The following is a 14,662-nucleotide window of genomic DNA, read 5'->3' on the forward strand; positions in this document are numbered from 1 at the left end:
TCTACTATTTATTGTAGAGATAAGCCACGAGATGACATCGATAGCTTATAATGTTGGGATGAAAGCCTGAGACTGATAAAGACAGTATTTACCTAAGCATGCTAGTAAAAGTCTGAAAAATGCTTGGAAATGTTCCCATTTAAGCTTTCTATTAAACCAATTTGTTAAATGTTAGCGTTTATCAAAATCAATGTATAAAACCTTATTAGCTTTAATAGTGAGTGAGAGGTTTTATAAATTTGTCACTGATAAATTATGATTAACTTACTACTAATTAATGAACTGTTAATACCAATCATATATTATAATTACTAGTTGATTATCAATTCTGTGGATGGCAGAACCAGTGTTTCAAAAAATTAAATATTACTTCCAACTTTTCAGTTTCAGTGTACGTGCCAGAAACCAAGGCCACAACTAGAAGGGGAGAAGGCGGGTCTCGTGCCCTGGGCGCTGGACCAGAGGGGGTGCAAATTTCATTCTCAAACCTTACCTTCAAAATTACAAGGGGGGCGCCAAAATGTGCACTTGCCCCGGGTGACCAAGCATCTAGTTGCGACCCTGCCAGAAACCATCTAGCTGTCCAATGCCATTTATATAAGATGTCTGTTTCATATTGCAACTCGCTCCCCCCCCCCCCAAAAAAAAAAAACTGTAAGAGGGATGAAATTTTATATAACTCTTGAAATGATTTTCATGGGTAAACCAATTATATATAATTTCCAGCTTTCACACCTGACTTTGTGAAAAAATATTAAGATTAATACAACCTGTGCTTCTCATTTTTAAAAAAAAATTGGGTATTCTTCATATATCAACGCTTTTAACATGCTTCATATATCAAGTTTTCAACTAAGTACAAAAATGACTCACGACCACTTTTCGTTGCATTCCTGTTGTTTTGAGCCCACTTCAAAAAGTTAGATTGCTTGATCATTGTACCAACTAATCCTGTGCGATTCTGTACCTCAAATGTTTTTCAATAGCCCATCAAATTCCTAAATTTTTTTTATAAGAACAAATATAAACAAAATAAAACATCAAAAACCAAAACACCTTATTTCTTGTAATAATAGCTGATGCACATGAGTTAAGTTTTTAGAAGATGTTTATGGAGGCTTGCAGAATTTACTGTTTCAGCGTCAAGTTCATTTTTGTTTCTAAAAACACAATCATAAAGAAATAGACTATGAACATTACCATAAAAGTTGTAAATATAACCTACATTTAAACTACAGTAGAACCTCCGTTTTATAACTGGAACCAAGGGTGAGTAAGTTTACAGAAAATCTGGACACACAAGGGAGATTTAAATCAGTGCAAAATTATTGGTGCAAAAAAAAAAAAGTAGTAATAATATTGAGATGGTACCATACGTAAAAGTATGAGCACACTGTGGTTCCCATTGTTCCTAGAGGAAAGCCATAGCTATCCAACATGCATAAGTGGATACAGGCTCCTCTAACGGGGGGGGGGGGGAGAAGATCACTGAGGATATATATAGTGAATGAGGGACGATAGTCCAACTCCAACCTCTTGCTTATGCTTCTGATCACTGATGTATGTAAAAGGTGGGGGGTTTGGGGCTCAACTCCTTTACCCCTTGAGCTGAGATTATAGTTTTTTTTGCAGTATAAAAACGAACCCCTCCCTTTTGAAAGGAAAAAGTGTACCCTCTAAAAAATCCTGCGTCTGTCACTGCTACTAATTACACTTTTTAAGTGGGGGGAGGATAGCCCTCTTTGCTCTACCCTCTCTGTATGTACGAGAGTAAGCAGTCATTAGACAGCCTCTTGAGATAGCCAATGGTCATTACCCTTTCTGTATCTGACTATGCCAACATGCTAGTTTTCATAGTCATGTGTGCGAAGACAGATAAATACTAAGCTGTAATTTGATAGCTTGAAATTTGATCGCCCTAAATGATGTGTTTGTGTTTTTGAAAAATGAACAACATACTTGGATCAAGATTAAGGTGATGTATGGATGGAATATGATACAGGTCTTTGAGAAGCCTGTGGTCAATGCCCTGACATATCTGAAGGTGGCAAACTGAGTAGCAGCTTTCCGACAAGGGTGTAACGATTGTGCAAAAAATGCACTACATGCAGGATGCCATTGCTGATGCCATCCACCTCAGACAGAGTTAGCTATAGAGACAGGAACAAGCCATACCAAAGTATTGCACATAGGTGCTGTAACTTGGGGGCTGAGGCTATTTGAGGGCTTTCCAAAAAAGTAATTAATATACAATGTAACACACCACTTCCCTTCCTGCATAAGGATTTGAGCCCTGTATATACAGGACAACTGTCAGCTTTCAGCCCTCTCAATGTTTCTTCATGTCAGCACCTCTGTTATTGCACATGTTACATCAAGTACTTGGGTGCCTCATCACCTTACTCAGGTTCAAAAATGGAGATGGTACTTCCTTGTAACTGATCATTTAGCATGTTACAATATGGAAGATCACACAGTTCAGAAAGACTCATTGCCCTGGAAAATACTTTGGCTTGATCCCACAAGCTGCAGTTGAAACAGCAATCCAATGAATGGTGCACCTATCATCTCCCCAGCAAAAGAAAAAAAAAACACTACATCAAGAACCTACTTCACCAAACACCAACTCTGGCCATATCACTACATTGCAATTTACTGCCATTAATGAGATAGGTTGGAAATGAAGGCGCTGTGTACTGGTGGTCGCCTCAAGTTTGTTAGGGAAAATATCTTATCTATATTCTCCCTCGAGTTTGAACCCAGGACCATGACAGCAACCTTCACAGTGGTAGACGAGCATCTTACCACCACACCACTCGGGCACAATGACATCAAGAACCTTGGAACATCGAGATTTTACGCTGATAAGTGGAATGTGACGTGTAGAATGTCATACTACATTGTGTGGTTCCTCCAGATTAAACCATGAATGCTGTGTACCCCCACCACAACTTCTTGTAACATCAATCTGTGTCATCACCTGCAATGAAAACAATAGCATTTTCAAACCCATCTACCTATTCTCCTGAATGACAATACCCTCTCTGCCATACTGGTGCTCCAGTATAGAATAGGGGAAGGAAATACCCCCTCTTCCTAGCATCAATGATGGAGATGACTGATCTAATGTATATGCATATATAATATATAATTGACATCATGCCACCCACCAAGCCTTTCAAGTCTATCTCTGCCTACACTGCACATATTCCAAGAAATATGGTAATTCAAATATGTCAAGATATAATATTAATCACAGTTTAAAATTCAAGAATTACTCATCGTTTTTCTTTCATTCAAGAGTTGAAAAATGGAAATTTTGAATTAAAACTAAATTAAATACAAAATTTGATAGCAAAACAAAATTCCAATTTCCATGAATTAATGTTAGATTACAGAAATTCTAGCCTTGTGCAAATTTTTGTTTTTCTATTATATATGGAAATTTCAAATTTTTAAGACTACTTTTAACAGTGCTCATTTAAAGTCTTATGAAGATTTTGATCATTTTTAAACAGATAATTTTTAACTACACAGGGCAACTGGAACAATGAACCGATACCCATGAGCTAACCATACACTGGCCAGAGATACAACTCATATTTGAATGTTTTATCTATAATATTTGATAAAAATAATCATTTATCATCTATTAGGTTCACAAGACAAAAGTGATCAGAGCTTGACAAATCAAAAAAAAAAAAAAAATCTAGGTGCCAACTAAATATTTTAGGAGCCAATAGTCCCCCCCCCCCAACCTAGTAATCACATATAGAAAATTTTAGAGGTGCCAATACCAAATTTTTAGTCATGGTGACCTGGGATTCATTAAGCTTCGTAGGTGAATCATATAAAATCAAACCTTTATGAAAACATACATATAATACATACAATGACATGTGATAATCCTAATTGAATTGAGCTGTAAACTTTACATAAGCATGTATGACAACTCTTCAACTTTCTTTTCAGCAATTACAAGATAGCTCGCCTAACTTGATACTTGCATTTCAGTGATGTCGAGATATTGTGTTTTCCGGGTTTTGTGAAAAAAAAATAAAAAATCGGGGTTTTTTTGGTTTAAACCAGGTTTTTTGTTTAAAATACACTCATGTCCATAAATTAAGGATAATGCCAGCTCCGGCAAATCAGGTTCAGAAACAAAACAAACGTTACTTATTCATAAAGCCCATTTATTAAACAAAAGATAAAGAACAAAAACGATGGTGTATGTATGATACCATTCATAAAAACTACGATTTTTGTTCCCTGGAGCAATGGTAAAAAAGGCATTCGTTTACGATGTTTGCTCGGTGAGGACAGGCGTTGTCATCCATAAACACAAATTCTGCGCCCATGGCACCCCTAAACAAACGTACATGTTGTTCCAGAATGATGTCCCGATAAATTTGGGCTTTCATGGTTCCGGTTTCAACATGCAGATCTGTTCTGGAACCCAGTATAATTCCACCCCAAACGAACAATGCTGCACCACCGTAACAGTGTCGTTCAATGATGTTGTCTTGGTGGTAACGGGTACCTGGCGTTCTCCATATGAAAGTCCAACGTGAATCAGACTGCAAGCTAAACCTGGACTCGTCGGAAAACATCACACAAGCCCACTGTTTCTTCTCTACTCCAGGCTAATCGCTGCCGACAGTGAGTTGCCGTGAGCGGAACACATCTGACAGGCCTGCGAGCCTATAGACCAATATCTCCCAAACGTCTGTACACGGTTTGCCTTGAAACTGTGGTACCCATGGCTGCAAATAGCTGACGAGACAGGTTGGATGCTGTGCTCCGTCTGCTTCTTTTGGCAGTTACTGCCAAATACCGGTCTTCATTTGGCGTTGTAACTCGGGGGTGACCTGTACTGTAACGTCTACTGACATTTCCGTTATCTTGGAATCGTTGCCAAAGCCTAGAGATGACACTTTGGGCAATTCCAAGTTCCTCGGATACTTCCATCAGAGTACGCCCACATTCCAGGCGGCCGATAATTCTACCACGTAAAAAATCATCCACATGCCTCCTCTGTGTCATAACTATTCGCTTATGGCACTGAGCGCCTTACAGAACTCTTGTGAACAATTTTACTTCTTTGCCACCATTCCTTATATACCCCCCCCCCTTACACTCTCGTCATTGTGACGTACTATCGGCATCATCTGGTGGCTTCCTGAAATTTGCATATCATTCTTGCAGATGTGTGTGATAATTCTACAGGTGAAATTTTTACTTTAGATTTCGATTTCAGTGTGATTGTGAATTATCCTTAATTTATGGACATGAGTGTAGTATTAACATTAAAAACAATAAAATTTCTGAAAAATCATTCAAACTTCTAATAATTAATTAAAATAAAATGTTTATTAATGTAATTAACACTATTCCCATATTTATTAATCAATAAATATTTCTTACATTTTAACAAAAACCAACTTTTGCAATTCAATTATTTTTTGCTTAACTCAATGGATTACTTCATGTTTGAAAATTCTTTTAATGCTATTATTAATTATATATATATATATATATATATATATATATATATATATATATATATATATATATATAATTAATATAAAGATGTTTTCTCCAGTTACTTTCAGTATGCAAAAACTATAATAAAAATTAGGTGAATATAATGTATTTAATGAAGCATAAATAATGCAGATTAATTAGCGATGATTCACGATATACAGGATGATTATAACTAAAATTCTGATTTCAAAACACTACAAAAAAAAGAATGATTGCCAGAATGACTTGAAAATTGACATGAATATTCCTGAAGAAATGCAATTTTATTTGGCAAAGGGGAAAAAAATGCTTAAAAATGTAAAATTAATGACATCATCCAACACGTGGGAAATTTGCTTGCAGAATGGAAACAATAACCAATCATGGCAAAAAGATAACTTAATTGCAGCATTGCATGATTTCATATTTCATGAAAACACAAAAAAATGACTTAACACTGAAATGATTTAACAAATAACTACAACTTACTCAAGAAATGTTAAATATGTTGTCCACCGTGTTTTGGCTATGAAGTGAAAGCACAAAAATTCTTTTTCAACAACAGACCAGAGAAGTGCGGTAGTCAGGTTTTTGTCAGGGGTCATTCAAGTATTACATCAGCATAGAGGGGGGGGGGAGGGGTTTCGGATTTGCTGACTTTTGATGACAAGGGGGGGGGGGGCTTGAAGGTTGCTTACGTCATCAACCACCCCTTTTTGAAGATATGAAATATTCTAAGCTGCTGACGAAATTTTGCTGACGGGGGGGGGGGGGGTGTCAGTGTTTTGCTGACTTTTGCTGACAAGGGGGGGGGAGGGGGGTCAAAAATGGCTGAAAATTTGCTTACGTAATGCTTGTATGGCCCCTCAGTGGGAGAGCGAAATATAATAAGGTGCCTTATTCTGCTTCTCATTTAGGTGCAATTTAAAAAAAAATTAGTATACAAACAAACTTGTTAAAATTTCAATATAAACTTCATTTTTGTTTACATTTTGTTTTCGTGTTTATTTTTCACACAACTTTTTTAACTTAAAATAAAAATGTAAATAATTTTTTCTTCATGTAATGAAGGAAAAACCCTAAAAAATTGAACTTGTCACGACAATGAAAAAAATATATTTATGGGTTTCTATATAGAACTATGTAATATTGTTTTTTTCATGGGATGTTTATGCAACCATTTTGCACTCATAAGTGAAGCTGAAAAAGTTTGATTAAAACCTATATGATCTACTTCTTCTCTGAGTTTTGACGCGAATTTTCGCCAGAGCAAAATTCATAATCAGAACTTTTTCCATCTTTGAAAAGTGCTGAATTACTTTTTGAATATCAAGCTCATTGGCTAATTTCCTTTCTATATAGAAGCCAATTCCTCTAATCTTTCTTCTTTCATGGTCGATCTTAAATAAGATTTTATAATTTTTAACCTGCTGAAGATCTTTTTGCAGAAGAGCTGCTGATTGGCAAAGTTAGATAAAGTCTGCGTTCATTCCATGTGTAATCATGAATTTTAGTATTGTGCTGATATTCAATGCTTTTATGTTGTCTGATATATCTTTGCAGAGGTTTCTAAATGAAAGAAATTCCTTCCCCAGTTCTTTATCGAAGACATCATCGTATTCTTTGGACAAAACAGTGATTTTTTTTCTCGCGCGTCCTCTTCAAAAAACTGAATTGGATCCAGGGAGACAAAGTTGCACTCTGTTTCTTCTGGCACTCAATAAATACTTAAAAGGTAAGGTAAATACTTAAACAAAGTTGCACTCTGTTTCTTCTGGCACTCAATAAATACTTAAAAGGTAAGGTAAATACTTAAAAGGGGCTTGTGTCCCAAGGACCTAATACAAGTATAAGCCTACATTCCTAGATACATATAGAACTGTTGAATTGAAAAAATTCAAATAAAAATTACACGATTTATCCACAAAATATATATTATATAATGCAATAATACAAATACAAATACAACGCCACAACAGGCAAATTGCCCAACGAGGTGGCTGACTTAAGAACATCATGAATCCTAGAGCCATTTTTTGGAGGCCCTACCTACTACTGCTACACCACACATACACCCCCACGGAACCCCCAACGAATCGGTACATGCAGGAATGTGTGGGAAATAAGCTATTTGATAATGATGTAGACTGCATGTCAAACTTGAAGAAATAAAAGTAATTAACTAGGCTACGATTTCAAAATATTTACACAAACAATTCAAAAAATGAAAATTAATAAAAATGAAATTTTCATACAAACACCAAATTTTAATAAATTAAGAAATTGCAAAAGTGTTTGCATACGGAAACCCAATTTGAAATACTAACCAGATGATTCCAAGCTAGATGGTAAACACAAGTATAAAAAATGGCTATAACGTAAATGGCAGGCGAGTAAAATATTTGTCTTTTAAAAATAAAAAAACATGTAAAAACGCTCATCATCACTTCTTATTAAAATCGCACAAATTTAAAACCTGATAACATATATCACTAAAATAACAAAAATATATAGCTCAAAATAAAAATCTGTGATAAATAAAAAAGGTATAAGGGGGCACTTGTTGTCCAAATGTGAATAAAAGATAAAACATTGGACGTGGCTGAGGTGGACAATTTAATAGCTTCATGGCCCCCACAAGGGCGGGACTCTAGCCCTGTGCCCCCCCCCCCCCCCGGACAATTCAAATCATTTTTTGGCTTTTTTCACTTTATAAATTAACTATAGAAGGGCTTGTGAAAAGTGTGACCAGGGGGCTCGCAAAAGATCCCAGCCTAGGGGCCCTGCTCTTAGATGTGGGGGCCATGAATAACTTGTGGGGAGAAGAGGGCATACGTTAAGAAAAATATTGGGAGGGCTTGGACTTAACATTGGTTCCAATAGATAGTCAAAGTGGTGGAAAATATTCCACAAGGGCATGGGACCCATGGGCGTAGTGGGGGGGGGGACTTGGGGTCTGTTCCCCCCCCCCCTGAAATGTGAGAAAATGACCGAAAAAGGGGAAAAAGATGGCCAAATCTATTGTTCTATCACTTTGGTCCCCCCGAACGAAATTTCTGGCTATACCCCTGCCATGGGCATTGCCACAATGAAGAGGGAGCAGGTAGGTCTTTTGCCCCGGGTGCTGGACCCAGAAGGGGCACCAAAATCCACCCTTTAACTGCTCCTACTACATCCAACAGGGTGCCAAAATGTGTGATTGCCCCAGCTGACAAAGTATCTAGCAACCCTGCCCATGGGTCTAACAAAAGTTTATGTTTATGCACTAGGTGTATATACAGAACTTCTGAATCTAAAACTTTCAAATAAAAAACTGCATGATTTACCCAAAACCTGCATTATGTTATACAATAGGCTATTCGATAATGATGTATATACACATCATGTCAAACTTGAAGAAATATAATTTCTCGTAGGACTGAACTATGATTCTGAAATTTTTAACGCAAACGAACAATTTAAAAACAAGAAAATGTAATAAAAATTAAATTTTCACGAATACACCAAATTTTAATAAATTAAGAAATTGGAAAAACGCCTGTAACGAAAAACAAATAAATTCGAAATACAAACCGGATGGTCCCAAGCCGGATGGTAAACACGAGTATTAAAAAAAAGAGCTATCAATAATGTAAATGGCAGGTGAGTAAAGTATTTCTTGTCCTTTAAAGCACGAAAAAAAATCACTCAACACACACCGTGTTATTAAAATCGCGTTTTCAAATCTAAAACCCCGAAAACTTTTATCACTAAAATAACAATAAAAAATGTAGAGTTCGAGATGATAAAACGTCAAAAAAATCTGTAGTTAAAAAAAAAAGATATGAGGGGCGTTTGTTGTCCAATTGTGAATAAAAGATAAACACGTTGGACGTCGCTGAGGTGGACTGTTTAATAGCTCGTGAGGGGGAAGAGGGCGTTTATATTACATCGTATCGAATAAGCAACAGCTTCGAGTTGCTGTCTATGTATTCGCACTTCCTCACAAGCAAGCACTCCTAATCATACTAGGGTTGCTTTTTTTTTACCCTCCACCGCGCCAAGATAAACGCCAACGTTCTGTACCGAGTCTCCTCAACTTTGCACAGTTACGGCTACCTGTTTGGCTACTTTTCTCCATCTTGGCGTTGATTCGGAACATCCACCGCCTTGTTGCTACTGTGTGTGTGTGAGTGGTATGTTACGGTAAATGTGATAAATCGGTTACTATGCATACTTACCAATCGTCTTAGTAAGTTTGGTACATTTATCGCTTTTACCTGCGAATATGCATAATACCTAAGCGTCGTTGGTAAATTTGATAAATTTATCACTTTTACCGGCGAGTATGCACAATACCCAAGCGTCGTTGGTAAATTTGATAAATATGAAAAAAAATTCCAAATGAGTCTAGTATGTGTGATGAATGTAGTCGGACCCCGATATAATAACAAATTTTATGATCGTACCCGGATATAATACATGCAATACATTCCCTTCAAGTATAGTATCAAGTATAGTAGTCTATATCATATAGTACGATTTATCATATTTACCAACGACTCGACGCTTGGGTATTATGCATAATCGCCGGTATAAGTGATAAATTTTTTTAATACTTATTAAATTTACCAACGACACTTGGGTATTATACATAATCGCTGGTAAAAATGATTAATTTAGGGAAATTTAACAATTTTACCGATGACGCTTGGGTACTATGCATAATCACCGGTAAAAATGATTACGAGTAATTTAGGAAAATTTATCAAACTTTACCAAGATGCTCATCGATTATGCATAATAACCGGTTATTACGTATGACAACCGGATTTATCACATTTACCCTACAATATACACCTAAATATTCTAATTTTTCCATGTTCTTTTCATCGATGTATTCTTTCATGGGACGTTTTGTTTCGGTGTTTTAATTTTCTAAAAAGGAATGAAATTTTGTTTTTGCCCGAAATTAGGGAGGGAACTAGGGAGGAGGACAGATGCTCCGTGAGGCAGTGCCGTCTTAACATATGGGCTCACCCGGGTACGGCCCGAGGGCCTCAAGAGAAGAGGGGCCTCAGAAAAATGAATAGTTGAACTTTTCGATAATTTAACAGGTGAAATCAAAATTCGCCAAGTGAAATCACTTGGCGCTGGGGCCCATGATGCTCTTAAGATGGCCCTGCCGTGAGGTGAATTTCAGAGGGAACAAAAACACCGTTATAAAATCTCATCAACTTTTAAGTAGCGGCACTCTGGTGCACGCCAATTTTTCACTGGCGCCTGATGAGCCAAATGCCAATGAAACCAAGCGTGGATCCGGAAGGGGGATCGTCCTCCCAAGAGCCGAAAAAATGGAGAAACTTTATCTGTCCCATAAAATACGGGTTTATCCGATACACCTACAGTACAAGTCGCTTCTCCGACACATCGCCCTAGATCCGTCTGCCTCGCTTCATTCGTAGTTGAACATGTCTACCTCCATTCCATTCGTAGCTGAACTGAAGATTTCTGTCTTCGCTCCATTTGAAGCCGAAGCTGCCTACCTCAACTTCATTCGCAGCTCAAGATATCTGCCTCGGCTCAATTCGCAGCTGAAGATGTCTGCCTTTGCTCAGGCATGTATCCAGAGGGATGCGATGGGAACGACCGCCCCACCGAAGAGCCGAATAATATGGGAAACCTTGTTTGTCCCGTCAAATAAGCGGGACGATCAAACCAACTCGCACAATACGCCCATCTCACCACATCCTCCTGGATCCGTGCGTGTATCAAACTGTTATTTAATGATAATAAGAAAACCAATCGGCAATAAATTTGCACAATAGTGCCCGCTGCCGAGTGAAAAATTGCAAGTGTGCCCAAAGAACCACTGCTCTACAATATCCGCATGCAGGGAACCATAGTAGGCGGGTTGTCGAGGCTAGAGAAACGATTATCTACCCAGGGCCGCAACTGGATATTTTTTCAGCCGAAGTAAGCGAACATTTTACCCTCCTCCATGGCCCCCACATAAGGGGGGGGGGGCTGACAGGGCTCTAGCCCTGGGGCCCGGGACGATTTTCATCATTATTTGGTTTTCACGCTATAAATTAGCTACAGAAGGGGCCCGTTAAAAGTCTGACCGAGGGGCCCACAAAAGTTCCCAGCCTAGGGGCCCCGCTACAGGATGTGGGGGCCATGGCCTCCCCCCCCCCCGCGCTAATTAAAAAAAAATTAAAAGAAGAATGTAGTGCTTCTGTTGGTCCAGCACCCCAGACATTGGGTCCATCTGCATCCCCCTCCCCAACTTAGCATAATATTGAAAGGAGTTGTCTGGGGGGGAGAGAGGGTTCAATGATTGAATTTTAATGGCTCCCTGTGTGTCTTGAACAGAGATTTAAGCGATTACGTACTTTGTTAACAAGTTGAAGTCAAAATGTAACTTTTTAACCCGTTCTGTGCCCTAAAGTTCAGCGGTCTGGTGCGGCCACACCACAGGCGGTGATAGACTTGGAAGTCTGTGGAAGTCTTGGAAGCCGCTGTGGTGGTCGAGTGGTTATAGTGCCGGACTCGTGATGCGAGGATCCGGGTTCGAACCCCACAGTGGTGGTCGGCTGAAGTTGGTTTTCTGTGGTTCCCAACTTCAAGGCGCAAATGCGAGCCGATCTCCCCGTTAAAAAGTCTCGCCACAGAGAGCAACAGTCCTACAACGGTAGATCATTCAACCATAGCACTTCACTCATAGTTAGTAAAACTGGGGGCAGCACTACACATAACAAGCATTACACAGGAACAAACTTTACGTCAGATTGCACTACACGTACACGCACATTCCCGCATGTACCGATTCGTTGGGGGGTTCCGCGGGGGGGGGGGTGCATGTGTGGTGTAGCAGTAGGTAGGGGCTCGGGGATCCATGATGTTCTTAAGTCAGCCACCTCGTTGGGCAATTTGCCTGTTGTGGCGTTGTATTTGTATTTGTAAGTCTGGGGAGGGGGAGCACGGTCATTATTGCTGGGGGGGACACGATGATGATGATGTCAATTCATATATACATGTATACATTAGATCACACAGTCGACTCCAACTTTGACATTGGGGGGGGGCAATGCCTCCCACGCCCCCTTGTATCTCCGCCCATGGGCCGCACCCTTCGCACCTATTCAAGTCCGGCCCTTGTTACGGTCCTATTAAAATGTCGTATCGAGAGGGGGATCTGGGGCTCATTCCCATCTCCCGACAAGGTCGTCTTAACAGCATCGTGGGCTTCAGGGCAAAGTGATATTCTTGGTTCCGAATTTGTTAAACCCTAATTTGTGGTAATTTCTGTGCTTTCTCTCGAAAATCGTAGCGCCAACGTGTCGCCCAATCATAGGCTCCGGAACATAGGGACTGAGTGAGACTACATTTACCCCCCCCCCCATTAAAGTTTTGAGGGACTGAGGCCCCTCCTAATATTTAATGAATAAACATTGCTAAACATTGAAACGGCCCCCCCCCCACTTCTGCGTGCAAGCTTGAGTCACGTATACATGGGACTGCTGGCAATTTTCAGTCCCTTAATGTTTTCTGCACGTCAGCGTCTATGCGCCCAGATACTACAGCAGGGCTCCTAGACTAGGAGCTTTGGCGGGTCACTGATCAGATTTTTCACGGGCCCCACAATAGTGAATTTATAGTGCGAAAAACAAATTAAAAAATAAATAAAAATCATTCTGGGCTCCAGCCATGTCAGTCCCACCCTTGTAGAAACCATGATCACCAAATCTTATCACGAGGCCTCTTATGCCTTTGAGGCTTCCGGGCCTTGCCTGGGTGGTCCCATGCGTTAATACGGTACTGCCTCCCGAGATATGAGAAAATGACTGATATATATTGTACGTACCACAGAGTAATAATACTATATCCTATATTTATATCCTAAGTCTATGGTACGTACACACAGGCCCGGACTTCGGCAGGTGCGAAAGCGAAAAGTGCGGTCGCACCGGGCCGCAAAATTTAGGGGGCGGGGGTGAAATTTTCCCTGAAAGAAACCCTTTTCTTCTGGAATGGGAAATATTCGTGAAAAAAATTTAATTTTTTCTCCTGAAACTTACATTTGTTGGGAAAAGAAACAGCTTCCAGTTTCAACCCCAATAACATCAAAGCGCTGATAGCCATTACAATTAGTGGAGGAATTCCGAAGAGCATATGCGTAAACTTGTATTGGGATCAAACCTCTCCCCTTAATATATAATATTTTTGAACCTTCCCAATGTTTCCAATGAGGGCCGCAACTAGATGTTTGGCCAGCTGTGGGAAGCACGCATTTTGGCTCTCCTCTCTAATATTGAAGAGGTTAAAGGGTGAAATTTGTGGTCTCTCTGATCTGGCACCCGAGACACCAGATCCGGCCCCCCACCCTAGTTGTGGCCCCGTTTCTAGTACACAATGAAAATGAATATAGTGATAAAAAAAAAGTTCTTTGTCAACATTGTTTTCCCTTCAACACATCTTGATTTTGATCTCCATCACACTGGCTGTACAATTTTCGTTGCATGCTGTAAAACCAAGACTGCCAAAATACTTCGGTTCACAACTCGGGAAGTTCTTAAATCGGGGAGTAATTATATATATTTTTTAAAGGGGCCGCAATTTTTTTCTTTTTTTTGCACCGGGCCGCGAAATTCCTTAGCCCGAACCTGCGTACACACTATATCAGCGTTTCTCAACATATTTTAACCCAAGGACCGCAAAATGTCTGAAATAATTCGACCGACCACTTGCAACCCGTGTATTACGGGACTGTTATTTTGGTTGTTCCGACATTTTTATGCATTTGTACCATTTTTTAACGATGCTTATTTGTAGATTCAATAAAATTGTGAATGAACAACATTAACATTTTCACAACTTATAAATTATATAATAATAATTATGACTATATAGCTAAATATAAATATTCACCTCACATATTTTCAGGTTCGTTATTTCTGCAATTTTAAGAAGAATTGGTGATTTTGCCAACTTATGACGGCGTTTTTTGGTGATAATTGGCGACGTCCCGTATTTTATCATATTCAAGATAGTATAGTTTTCCATATTTTTCTCAATAAAATATGGAATATGAAATAATATTCTCAATAAAATGTGGTCAGCAGGTGTATTGATGTTTTTTTACGCCAAATACATTGAT

General features: G+C 39.0%; 1 protein-coding gene across 1 annotated transcript in view; it reads right to left on the reverse strand.

Moving 5' to 3' along the window:
• Positions 1-9,509, reverse strand: part of ced-6 (PTB domain-containing adapter protein ced-6) — a 35,167-nt gene extending 25,658 nt beyond the window's left edge. The window contains exons 1-2 of the mRNA XM_089253773.1: positions 9,097-9,509; positions 874-998 (exon numbers count right to left, since the gene is read on the reverse strand). Of these exons, the coding sequence (XP_089109899.1) occupies positions 874-937 (64 nt within the window). The 5' untranslated portion in view covers positions 938-998; positions 9,097-9,509. The remainder of the gene's footprint in view (positions 1-873; positions 999-9,096) is intronic.
• Between the last annotated feature and the right edge of the window lie 5,153 nt (positions 9,510-14,662).

This window comes from Pholcus phalangioides, unplaced genomic scaffold (assembly GCF_987345545.1).
Source record: "Pholcus phalangioides strain wild (caught in Gottingen) unplaced genomic scaffold, Ppha-v1.0 ptg000039l_1, whole genome shotgun sequence".
NCBI classification, from domain to species: domain Eukaryota; kingdom Metazoa; phylum Arthropoda; class Arachnida; order Araneae; family Pholcidae; genus Pholcus; species Pholcus phalangioides.